Below are 12529 nucleotides of genomic sequence, written 5' to 3'. Positions count from 1 at the left end.
TTTGGCTCTATTCTGGGAGAATCATGTCAGATGTCTAGTTTACAGGCCCTAGAAACAGCAAATCTGTGTTATTCATATTGCAAAGGTTGAAATAACATGTCAGGGAGTTGGGCAGTAGCGCAGCAGGTTGAGCGCCTGTGGCACCAAGCACAAGGACCGGCAAAAAGATCCCGGTTCAAGCCCCCGGCTCCCCACCTGCAGGGGGGGGGTCACTTCAAAAGCAGTGAAGTAGGTCTGCAGTAAAGTAGTGTCTGACTTTCTCTCTCCCTCTCTATCTCCCCTTCCCTTCTAAATTTCTTTCTTTTCTAGCAAATAAAAAAGAATTTTTTTAAAAAAAGGGCAAAGCCAAAACAAAACCCAAATGTGATGATAATAGTCCATCCCTACTTTAGAACATCCTAGTGCATAGCAACTGATGTCATAGAAAAGATTCCGGAAGAGCCAGCCATGGAAAAGGATTTCTGGTTTAGAAGTTCTTGGTGATGGTGGATTGATTATCCCGAAAATTCCAGGGAACAAATGTAGTTGGAAGACGTTTCCTGCAGCAAATTCTGAAGCTTCCCAAGTGGCTGCTCCTTTCTCCCTTTTAGGAGGCACCCAGAACCAGAAGAAACACTGGTAGGCTGATCCATGGGGGCTAGGGACCGGGCAGTATCTTCCAGGGCAGGATATTCCCATGAGCGAAGTCATTTATTTTGTTACTGAAAAAAATATATCCGCAGCTCCAAGTGTTACAGCTCTGAGTGTTGCAGCTCAAGAGCCATATAGCTTCAGGTGTTACAAGAGTGATAGCGGCTTCGGGTGTTACAGCGCAAGGTGTAGTAGATCCAACTGCCACGCCAGATCACTCGAATCGGTTACAGGGTGGTTTTAGAAAAGATACATTTCAATTGGTTACAAGGTGGTTACAAGGAACACCAATCAGGTCAAACAAAGGATCAGGTGGATTGGTCATATTCCACACCCAATCTGGACTGCCAAGATACACGTGCATTCAATTTAGTTAGCGAAAAGATTCATCCTGATTGGTTACATCTCTAGTCCCCTAGGTTTACTGAAATGCAGGGACAGCGGACCGGCCTGCCTGTCCTCTATAAAATTGGCGAGCATTTTATTTCAATTTCTCATCTGTTGACAGGTTTGTTGGGCAGAGTAGGTCTTGTTCACTCAATGAACAAAGATTTATGGAGCATTTGCAGATGCTGTTCTGAGTTCTAGGGGTAAAGCAGGCAACAAAGCACAGTTTCCACACTCCTGGTGGTTATACTAGAGTCTAGGAGACAAATGCACAAATGCATGAACAAAATAATTTCTGCGGCCAATATGTACTGTAAAGAAGATTTGAGTCAAGACCATGACAGGAGAGAGCAAGTTATGTGAAGGAGTCATGTCATGAGGCAGAAGGAAGAGCCGGTGTGAAGGAAAACTAAGGGGAGAGGTGTGGAATCAGCCTGAAGAGTCACTCAGGGAGAGTAGTGTTAGCTAGGTGCAGGGGTTGCATCTTGGACATGCGTGTTTTCACTGCTCTGGTTCAATTTTCATTCAAATAGGGGAACAGGGATGGGAGCATTGGAGACACCATAGCATTAGAGCTTCCTCTGTTGTCATACCTCCTTCCATGTGGTGCCAGGGTTTGAATATGAGTCTCATACATGACAAAGCATGTGCTCTGCTTGTATGAGCTATCTCTTCAGCTTGAACCCCCCCCCCCCAGGTAATCAAAGTGCTAAATCTGAGCCCTTAAATGCTGGGCCCTTTTCATGAATCTTGATATCAAAAATTAATATTTGGAAGTGCATTTCTTCTAATTCAGAATAAATTTAAGTTTCTCTAATTTTTGTCCAAACTAGACATTTAGGTCACTTTTTCTCAATAAGGGACTGTCCTGTCCCCCCAGGAGACATTTGAGCACAGGTTTGTTTCTCACAGAGACATCAGGACTGTTGGCATTTAAAGGCCAGGTGTGTCCTTAAGTAATCTCCAATGCACAGGACAGCTCCTAGAGCAAAGGATTTTCTAGCTTAAACATCAACATTGAGAACCTCTTATATAGATGAATTTAGGCCAGAAAATATGCATGCGACAGATGCAGGGATGCTGGTCCAGCTAACTGTTCAACTGATAAGTACATCTATGGGATGTTAGGAGCTGTGGGACCATGCTAGGAAAAGATTCCAACTGCAATCTAGACTGCGGAATAGGACATAGCTCAGAACAGTGGCTGGGCAGGTGACTGTCCTGTGGAAATGGTACTGAGGGCACTGTGTGCTCAGAGAGTCCCGTGCATGGAAGACTGTACCAGTTTCCATGAGGTAGAAGATGGGGGAGGTACCTGAGAGTTCCGTGCCTGGATGATTATGCCCAGTTTCCATGAGGTTGAAGATGGGGGAGGTACCTGAGAGTTCCGTGCCTGGATGATTATGCCCAGTTTCCATGAGGTAGAAGATGGGGGAGGTACCTGAGAGTTCCGTGCCTGGATGATTATGCCCAGTTTCCATGAGGTTGAAGATGGGGGAGGTACCTGAGAGTTCCGTGCCTGGATGATTATGCCCAGTTTCCATGAGGTTGAAGATGCGGGAGGTACCTGAAGGTGGGGCAGCTGTGGGGAGGAAAAAGGCTTGATTAGGCCCCAGACATTGAGGAAAACCCCATGTGTGAAGACCCCCAAGGTATGAACGAGAAGGGACATGGGCAGTAGGGGAGTGGCATGGGGAAGTGCATATTAGCATAGGGACATAGTGACATGGAAATGAAACCTTGATTGAATTGCTTCCTCCTGATGGAGGGAGGGTTTGGAAAACCAAATATCTGTTGACTGGTAAGGAGCAGGGAGGTTCCCAGTGTGATACCCTGTACATGCTTAGGAGACAGTCCAGAGTAGAGAACACCTTGGGAAGTTGATTTGAAGGGGTGAGGGACAAGGAAGACTGCAATGAAAAAGCAGGCTTAGGTGATGGTGATGAGGTGAGTTTAAGTGGTGATTAGCAGAAATGGAGAATAACATTTGTAAGCAGTACAAATATATTCTCTGAGCACCATACCAACTACTCTCCTTTCACAGAGAAGGAAGCAGGGGCACTATGAGGAAAAGAGTCTTGTCTACTGTTGCTGATGTCAACATCATGTATTGACCTAATTAATACATGGTAGGTCTGAGCAGGACTGGAGTTTGTTTTTTGTGCAAAGCTAGATAAAAGTGTCAGTGGAATTCTATTGGTAGAAAATCTGGGTGTGGACAGGGGTGGGTAGAGAGGATAAGTGTTATGCAAAGAGACTCTCATGCCTGAAACTTCGAAGTTCCAGGTTCAGTCCCCTGCACCACCATAAACCCGAGCTGAGCAGTACTCTGGAAAAAAAAAAAATTGGATGCAGTACTGTGTAAAGCCCAGGGCCATAATTCTAGGGTCAGTAAGCCATGCGGAAAGCACTCAACATGACCTTAGAGGTTCTGTTCAATAGTAGGACCATGGCACTTGCCCCTTCTTTCCAATTTCAAAATATATTCAGTGAACAAATTCTAAATTCACATTAAAGGGAAAGGGGATTGGTGTATCTGTATCTGCTGCCAGAAATGAATGAAGAGCACCATCAAGAAGCAGTCACTGGACTCTGCCAGCAGGAAAGAGTAAGAAGACCTTCAAGAAAAAATATTTTCCTGAGGAAATAGGAAGCCAAGAAGAGGAGAGGCAGAGGTCTTAGGTAACCTGAATTTGTGGTGATGTGAAATAGAATCAGAACAGGAAGGAATATCTCAATTAGGCCAAGAAGGGTTCCACTTTTCTGAATGCATGGCTGTATAAACCCCCAACGCGACAATGGTGTTATTCTTCTTCCTTCAGAGGATCCAGTGTGATCTTGGCAGGGGTTGCCTGGGACTCTGCATTCTCACCTGTCCATCATTCCATCATTACCTTGAGTTGCCTGAGGTCAGGAGAGGATGAAGGTGTCTGTGGTTCTGTCCCTCGTTGGCTGCCTGGTAGTTCCAAATAGCGCGACTGTCCTGGGACGCTGTGTTGTGGCTAAGATGCTTCAGGCTGGAGGCCTGGATTATTATGAGGGTTATGGACTTGCAAACTGTGAGTAGGTGCCTTCCTACCTCCTTACCCTCCACCCCCTGCAAAAGCATGTCAGGTAGCAACTATCCTCTGAGTCTGTTCTCTCATAGGGGTGTGTCTGGCTTACTTTGAGAGCAAGTTCAACCCCTCAGCTATCTACGACAACAATGTTCTGGGAAACTACACTGGCTACGGTCTCTTTCAGATCCGAAACAATGATTGGTGCGACCGTGGCAAGAACCGCTGCCACATGGCTTGCTCTGGTGGGTACCTCCCTCTTTCCTGCACCGGGGGCCTTGGCATTGAGCTCTGAGGTCAGCTTTCTCAGTGCTGAGAGCTAAGAGGAGGAGAGGGCCTGGCAGGAACTGGGCTGAGTCTACTCCAAGGTGGGGTCCTTGGAGGCTAAGTGCTGCCCTCCCTGGGAACACAGGAAGAGAGGGGTGTGGGGAGCCTTAGAGACCACATCCAGCTTGGCAGAGAAGGCACTGGGCAGGGAAAGGAAGGAGGGAGGAGTCTGTAGACCTCAGAGTCCAACTGCATCTGAAGTGTGAGAACAGAGGCCTCCAGGGGGGCCTGACACCCCTCCCCCAGCCCCCAGCCCCCAGCCCACGTGGTTATGACTTTCTTCTTCAAGGGTAGCCTGCTGTCACACTGACACTCACAAGTTGTCATGTGAAGAGACAGCAGTGGGTTACCCCTAGGGAAGCCGCACCACTTGTGGGGAGTCCTTGAAGTCAAGAGGAGAGAGCTGCTCAGGGTTCACTCCATTCCTGAGCATGTACCTTGCACTTGCTAAGTGCCAGGCTGTTTGGAGGTGACCTTCTAGTGCTGGCTGGCTTCAGACTCAAGTATTAATTCAGCTGGACATTGGCATGTCTATTATCTCCATCCTGTGAGTCCATGAACCCCTTTTCCTTACCTACTCCTTTAAATGACCACATCCTAGGACTAGGGAGACAGAATAATAGTTATGCAAAAGACCTTCATTCCCGAGGTTCTGAAGTCCCAGGTTCAGTCTCCAGCACCGCCATGAACCAGAGCTGAGCAGTGCTCCAGTAAAAATAAAATAGAAATAAAAATGATGACAATGCTGGTAAAATAATAATTATAATATTTATTATAAATTGAGTAAGCCCCTTTACCAGGCAGTGTTATCTGAGACAAGTCTAGGGCTAGATATATACATGGAAACTCTCTAATGTGAATCCCTTTCCCTTCCCTGCCATCATTCTGAATCACCTGTCACATGATGGTCTTGTATTTCCCTCACAGATTTACTAAATCCAAATTTAAAGAAGACAATTGAATGTGCCAAGAGAATTGTAAAGGGAAAAGAAGGGATGGGAGCATGGTAAGTGGTACATGTTTTATTTTATTGTTAGTGATTTAATATTGATTTACAAAATTACAAGATAACAGGAGCACAACTTTACACCTTTCCTACCACCAGAGTTCCAGATCTCTAATCCCTCCATTATAAGGTACAGAAGTTCTCCCAAGGTGGAAGATACAGGTCAACTATTATTTCTACAACCATCTATCTATATTTGACCTTTTTTTCTTTTTTTTTTGGGGGGGGTGTCTCATCTTCTCTTCCTTCCCAAGTCACACATGCACCTATTACTACATCCAAATGTCTCTCCCCGTTTCCTCCTCTTTCTCCAGGTTCTGATGGAGTTGAAGTTCAGAGCCCTCTGGTCATCTTCCCTCTATCATTTGTCCCCCAGTGGGAATATGAATCAAAATTATTTTTGGGGTACAGAAGGTGGCAATTCTTGTTTCTGTAATTGCTTCTCCGCTGGACATAGCCTGTTTCTGTCTTTGCCTAGTGAGATAGGGCTCTGGGGAGGTGGGGTTCCAGGACACATGCATGAGGTCATCTGTCCAGGGAGGTCAGAATGGAATCATGATAGTGTCTGCAACTTCGTGGCGAAATGATTAATGAACAAGAACCAAAAAATAGGAGCAGAGCAGATGAGAACAGGGATCTAAGAGTGGAAAGAAGCTAGGAGGTCCATTTAGACATGTTCCTAGGGTGTCTTTCTCTCTCCCTATCTTTTCTGGGCCTGGTACGTAATAAGCACCCCCTAAATGTGGTCATTACCTGGAAGTCATTAATAATCTTAAAAACTCCTATATGCAAAAACAGACATGAGACATAAATATTTTAACATAATAGAAGCCAGATTCTTTTTTTTAATTTCTTTATTGGGAAATTAATGTTTTACATTCAATAGTAAATACAATAGTTTGTACATGCATAACATTTCTCAGTTTCCCACATAACAATACAACCCCCACTAGGTCCTCTGTCATCCTTCTTGGACCTGTATTCTCCTCCACAACTGCCACAGAGTCTTTTACTTTGTTGCAACATGACAATTCTAGTTCAGGTTTTACTTGCCTTTTCTCTTCTGATCTTATTTTTCAACTTCTGCCCAAGAGTGAGATCATCCAATATTCATCCTTCTGTTTCTGACTTATTTCCTTAACATGATTTTTTCAAGGTCCATCCAAGATTGGTTGAACACAGTGAAGTCACCATTTTTGATAGCTGAGTAGTATTCCATTGTGTATATATACCACAACTTGCTCAGCCACTCATCTGTTGTTGGACACCTGGGTTGGGATATATCCCCAGAAGAGGAATTGCAGGATCATAGGGTAGGTCCATTTCTAGCCTTCTGAGAGTTCTCCAGAGTGTTCTCCACAGAGGTTGGACCAATTGACATTCCCACCAGCAGTGCAGGAGGCTTCCTTTGACCCCACACCCTCTCCAGCATTTGCTGCTGTTACCTTTTCTGATGTATGACATTCTCACAGGAGTGAAGTGTTATTTCATTGTTGTCTTTATTTGCATTTCTCTGACAATCAAAGACTTGGAGCATTTTTTCATGTGTTTCTCAGCCTTTTGGATCTCTTCTGTGGTGAATATTCTGTCCATGTCCTCTCCCCATTTTTGGATGGGGTTATTTGTTTTCGTGTTGTTGAGTTTGGCAAGCTCTTTATATATTTTGGTTGTTAGTCTCTTGTCTGATGTATGGCATGTAAAGATCTTCTCCCATTCTGTGAGGGGTCTCTTGGTTTGGGTAGTGGTTTCTTTTGCTGTGCAGAAGCTTTTTAATTTGATGTAGTCCCATAGGTTTATGCTTGCCTTAGTCTTCTTTGTAATTGGATTCGTTACATTGAAGATGTCTTTAAAATTCATGTGGAAAAGAGTTCTGCCGTTATTTTCCTCTAAGTATCTGATAGTTTCTGGTCTAACATCCAAGTCCTTGATCCACTTGGAATTTACTTTTGTATTTGGTGAAATATAGTGGTTCAGTTTCATTCTTCTGCATGTTTCAACCCATTTTTTCTAACACCATTTGTTGAAGAGACTCTGCTTTCCCCATTTAATAGTCTGAGCACCTTTGTCAAAGATCAGATGTCCATAAGTGTGGGGGCTCACTTCTGAAAAGCCAGATTTCTTGTTGTGAGCAGCTACCTGATGGCTACATCTGTTAGTCTCATAAATCACAGAGGACTAGACATGCCAGCATTTAAAGGTACACACAGGGTCCCTATGCACACACTGGCTTGTGCTTAGATAAATACAGTTTAATTTTTTATTATGCTTATTTACTTATTGGATAGAGACAGCCAGAAATAAAGAGAGAAGGGAGTGATAGAGAAGGGGAGAGATAGAGTGACACCTGCAGCCCTGCGTCAGCACTGGCAAAGTTTCCCCCTTGCGGGTGAGGGTGGGGAACATGAGCCCAGGTCCTTGCATACTGTAACACATGCGCTCAACCAGGTGCACCACCACCCGGTCCCAATAATTTTTCTTGTAACAGAACTCATGAGTCGTGGCACATTACTCCCTAGAGGTCCTACCATCATCATGACACCTGCTTAATATTTGACTGGATAGCTGTTACAGGTGAAGATTTGCTTCCATTTTTGTTGGTGCCTCAAAGGATTCTACAATAAGCCTCTTCCTCTTAGTGGGTTCTTTCAAGTATGTCCTTAAGGGAACTCTTGCATCGAATTCACTGGGCCTGTCCAGAGCATCTGAAAGTTGAAGAGAGGTTTCTGGATTGGCATTCCAAGAGGGGGCCTGTGCTATCCCAGCTCACCAGCTCAGTTCTTTGAGATCTGTTTGGTTTTTGAAAATTGAAACTCATAAAATGATTCTATTCCACTCTGCCTCACATCTCTAAGCCATGAAGGAAGTTGAACATTTATTTTTGAGTTTGCCAGTCATTTTTCTGTGAACTATTTATTTTTATTTTATTATCTTTATTTATTTATTGGCTAGAGACAGCCAGAAATTGAGAGGGAAGGGAGTGATAGGGAAAGAGAGGCAGAGAGACACCTGAAACACTGCTTCACTACTTGCAAAGCTTTTCCCCCTGTAGGTGGGCACTAGGGTCTGGAACCAGGGTCCTTGCTCATTGTAATATGTGCTCAACCGGGTGGCCACTACCCGGCCCATGGTATTCTTAGCCCATTTTTCTAGTTGGAAGCTAAACTTTTCTTTTATTTTTGTTGATATTGCCTGTACACTTTATAAATTAGGGTGATTGGACCTTTGTCCATCAGATTCATGGGAACTCTCTTTTCAGGTTTGTAATTTTTAAATAAATATTTATTTATTCCCTTTTGTTGCCCTTGTTGATTTACTGTTGTTATTGATGTCGTCATTGTTGGACAAGACAGAAATGGAGAAAGGAGGGGAAAACGGGGGGGGGGGGCAGGCGGAGAGAAAGATAGACATCTACAGACCTGCTTCACCACTTGTGAAGCGACTCCCCTGCAGGTGGGGAACTGGGGGCTCGAACCAGGATCCTTGTGCCAGTCCTTGTATTTTGTGCCACCTGCGCTTAACCCGCTGTGCTACCACCTGACTCCCAGGTTTGTAATTTTTATTTTGAATTTGTTTATGTTGTTTTTATCATACAGGAATTACACATTTTAACAATTAAATTCCTCAGTCTTTCATGATTTCTGACTGTATAAATTTTCATTTTAGAAATGTCTTCTGGACTGGGGAAATAGCATAATTGTTATGCATAAAATTTTGAAGCCTAAGGCTCTTGAAGTCCCAGGTTCAATCCCCAGCACATAGTTTGTCCTATCCATTAGCCAGAACTGAATAATTCTCTCTCTCATTACAATAAATAAAAATATTAAAAATTTTATACTGTAAGTTTATAAATAAAGGGAATCATATTCTCATCTGTATTAGAGCAGTGCCTAATAAAAATAAATCCTATACTAATTTTTTATTATGTAACAGAATATAAAATTTTATGGTTTCATGTTTTTATACTTACTTTTTTTTGGTTTCTTGGAATTTGATTTTATATAAAGGGCAAGGTGGAGATACACTGTATTGTTTTTCAAATAGGTCAGTGGTTTCAGCATTACTTACTCATGAATCCATTTTTCTTACTAATTTAATAGATTTCATTTTGAAGGGGAAGTTGTCTTATTAATGTTAACTGTCTTCTGTGTATGAACTATCTTTCATACATAGTGTCAACTTTCCAATTAATTTGTCAGCATGACTGGCCTGGAGGGTAAGCACTAATGGGCTGGAATCATCTTCACTGGAACACACCAAGTAGAGATGCTCGGGGTTCGACTGACCAAGTCCTCTTTACTTGCTCAAGATTCCCAGTGAAACGGGCTGTTATTAATTGAGTAAGCAGTGTTGTCCTTTCCAAAGCTTAGATCAGGTGCCTCTGCAGAGTTGGAGGAGGTAGGAAGGGTGAAGATTAAGGCCATACATGCTCACGGGAGTCCCTTTCACAGTGCCTGAAAAGCAGTGTGCGGGGGAGTCGGGTGGTAGGTAGCGCAGCGGGTTAAGCACATGTGGCGCAAAGTGCAAGGACTGGCACAAGGATCCCAGTTCAAGCCCCTGGCTCCCTACCTGCAGGGGATTCGCTTCACAAGCGGTGAAGCAGGTCTGCTGGCGTCTATCTCTCTCTCCCCCTCTCTGTCTTCTTCTCCTCTCTCCATTTCTCTCTGACCTATCCAACAATGACGACATCAATAACAACAACAGTAATAACCTACAACAATAAAACAACTTGGGCGACAAAAGGAAATGAATAAATATTTAAACAAACAAACAAAAAATCGGTGTGTGGGTTTGTGTTTGCCTCTCTGCCCTGTATCTATGAGTGGGTGGGGACCCATTTCAGCTGTGGGACTCCTAGCCTGGAATACCTCAGGAGACTTAACTGGTTAATGGATAGGACAAACTAAGCAAGATTTCTGCAGGCTCCTGCTGATTTGATGATTCCACACAGCGTTTAACCTGTAATAGGAGGAGCTGGGATCTGGGTACTGGCACAGGAACTGTGGAGAGGGGTTCACTTTAGAGGCACTGGGAGAGAAGGTTAGAGAAGCTCAGTCCAGATGACTAGGCAGGGCTGGGGAGTTGGCAGGAGCCTTGGCAGGTGAGGAGAGAGACAGGTGCACAGGAAGGTGAAAGGGACCCTAGTCCAGGGGACAGAAGTCAGCTGTGGGGTCTCTAAGTGCTCAACACATGATTCCCAGTGCCAGACGATTCCCAGCGCACTGTGATACTTGCTTTTGAGACGTCAATGAAAGCTTGCAGTGTAGGGAAAGGATTGCGGTTTGCAGCTCATGCGACAGTGTGGGATTTGTGAAAAGTTCTTGAGGAGGGAACTGTAGGCACGAGGATGGAGGGAGCCCCAGCACTCATGCAGGATGCAGTGGAGACAGAAGGGAGTTGTAGTGGGACTCTTCACACAAAGCCTTCGGCAGCATGCCCACAGCAGGCGTGGGGTTCTCAGAAGCTTCAGGGGCCAAGCAGAGGATGCTAATGGAAGCTGGGGGGCTCGGTGATGGGAGGAAGCCCTCCACTAACTCTCCCTGGCCTTCTTTGCAGGCACTCCTGGTCCCTGAACTGCCAGTACTCTGACACTCTGGAGCGGTGGCTGGACGGGTGCCAGCTGCAGCTCTAGGGTGGTCCTCCTAACACTTAACAGTCGCAACTTCTGAAATGAAGATGCTGTCTTGTTTGCTGCCTTCACTCAGTCCAGATAGTTATTTCACCGTTTGACAACTCCAGACGGAAAAGGATCAAAAGTCTGCTTTGTCCAGGGAGGCAGATTGCAGAATAAACCAGTTAGTGACCCACCAAAGGGCCAAAGGTTTCCTCTTGTATTACTGTGATCATATTACTATCAAAGCCATTTGTTATTAGTTGAGTTAGTTCTTTTTATTATTTATTTTTAAAAAAGATTTACCTATTGGGGGTCGGGCCCCCAGTCCCCACCTGTAGAGGGAAAGCTTGTCAGGTGTCTCTCTCCCTCTCTATCTCCCCTACCCTCTTGATTTCTGGCTGTCTCTATCCAATAAATAAAGATAATAACAAATTTTAAAATAATAATTTTAGGGAGTTGGGTGGTAGAGCTGCAGGTTAAGCGCACATGGCTTGAAGTGCAAGGACCGGTAAGGATCCCGGTTCAAGCCCCCAGATCCCCACCTGCGGGGGAGTCACTTCACAAGAGGTGAAGCAGGTCTGCAGGTGTCTATATTTTTCTCCTCCTCTCTGTCTTCCCCTCCTCTCTCCATTTCTCTGTCCTATCCAATGATGACATCAATAACTACAACAATAAAACAAGGGCAACAAAAGGAAATAAATAGAAATAATAAGAAAATTAAAAAATCGGGAGTTGGGCAGTAGCGTAGCGGGTTAAGTGCAGGTGGCGCAAAGCACAAGGACCAGCATAAGGATCCCGGTTCGAACCCCGGCTCCCCACCTGCAGGGGAGTCGTTTCACAGGCGGTGAAGCAGGTCTGCAGGTGTCTATCTTTCTCTCCTCCTCTCTGTCTTCCCCTCCTCTCTCCATTTCTCTCTGTCCTATCCAACAACGATGACAACAACAATAGTAACTACAACAATAAAACAACAAGGGCAACAAAAGGGAATAAATAAATAAATAAAAAAAATAAAATATTTAAAAAAAAAAGAAAATTAAAAAATCATTTTAATAAACCTCCCCACATGTATTTTTGAAGAAAGGGATTAATTGCTCCAGCTTAGTGGCTTGGAGGATCTGGTGGGCCCACCTGCCTGAGATGAGGCAGGAGAGAAGGACCAGCAAGTGCATCTGCCTGGCAGAATCAGCTCTCCTACAGGAACCTGAGCTGTGGTGGGGTTGGGAGAGCACAGTCCTTAACCCTTTCAGGGATCTTTTCCCTGCATGCAGAAGAAGAACTGGAGGAACGCCAGGGAGTTAGTCTGCAGCATTTTCACTACCCTGGTGTGATACACGATGAAATTTCATCACAATGAAATGTTAGTGCTGGTTATTATTGCATTCGCTGAAGATACCATATTTGATTTAATTCTTATCCCCTTCTGTTAGGTTTTGATATACAGTCATTAAAAAAACCATTACAAAGACTGCTGCATTCCTGCTGGTGGCTGTCTTTAAAAAAAAATGTTGCACT

At 44.3% G+C, this 12529-nt stretch overlaps 1 protein-coding gene across 1 annotated transcript; it reads left to right on the top strand.

The window, feature by feature from the left end:
* The first annotated feature begins 464 nt into the window (after positions 1–464).
* LYZL4 (lysozyme like 4) lies at positions 465–11095 on the top strand. The gene is made up of 5 exons (XM_007517773.2): positions 465–618; positions 3840–4076; positions 4166–4318; positions 5328–5406; positions 10960–11095. Exons 2-5 carry the CDS (start codon positions 3938–3940, stop codon positions 11033–11035), a joined length of 447 nt encoding a protein of 148 aa, XP_007517835.1. The 5' UTR covers positions 465–618; positions 3840–3937; the 3' UTR covers positions 11036–11095.
* The last annotated feature ends 1434 nt before the right edge of the window (positions 11096–12529 follow it).

This window comes from Erinaceus europaeus, chromosome 21 (assembly GCF_950295315.1).
Source record: "Erinaceus europaeus chromosome 21, mEriEur2.1, whole genome shotgun sequence".
NCBI lineage: Eukaryota > Metazoa > Chordata > Mammalia > Eulipotyphla > Erinaceidae > Erinaceus > Erinaceus europaeus.
Note: the sequence above shows the minus strand (reverse complement) of the source record. Positions and strands in the feature narration are given on the sequence as shown.

Bases quoted from the DNA above. Each gene is read 5' to 3' on its own strand.
- LYZL4 (XM_007517773.2), top strand. From the start codon at position 3,938: ATGAAGGTGTCTGTGGTTCTGTCCCTCGTTGGCTGCCTGGTAGTTCCA. The intron at 4,077-4,165 runs GTGAGTAGGTGC...GTTCTCTCATAG, and splicing joins GGGTTATGGACTTGCAAACT to GGGTGTGTCTGGCTTACTTT. The intron at 5,407-10,959 runs GTAAGTGGTACA...CCTTCTTTGCAG, and splicing joins AAAGAAGGGATGGGAGCATG to GCACTCCTGGTCCCTGAACT.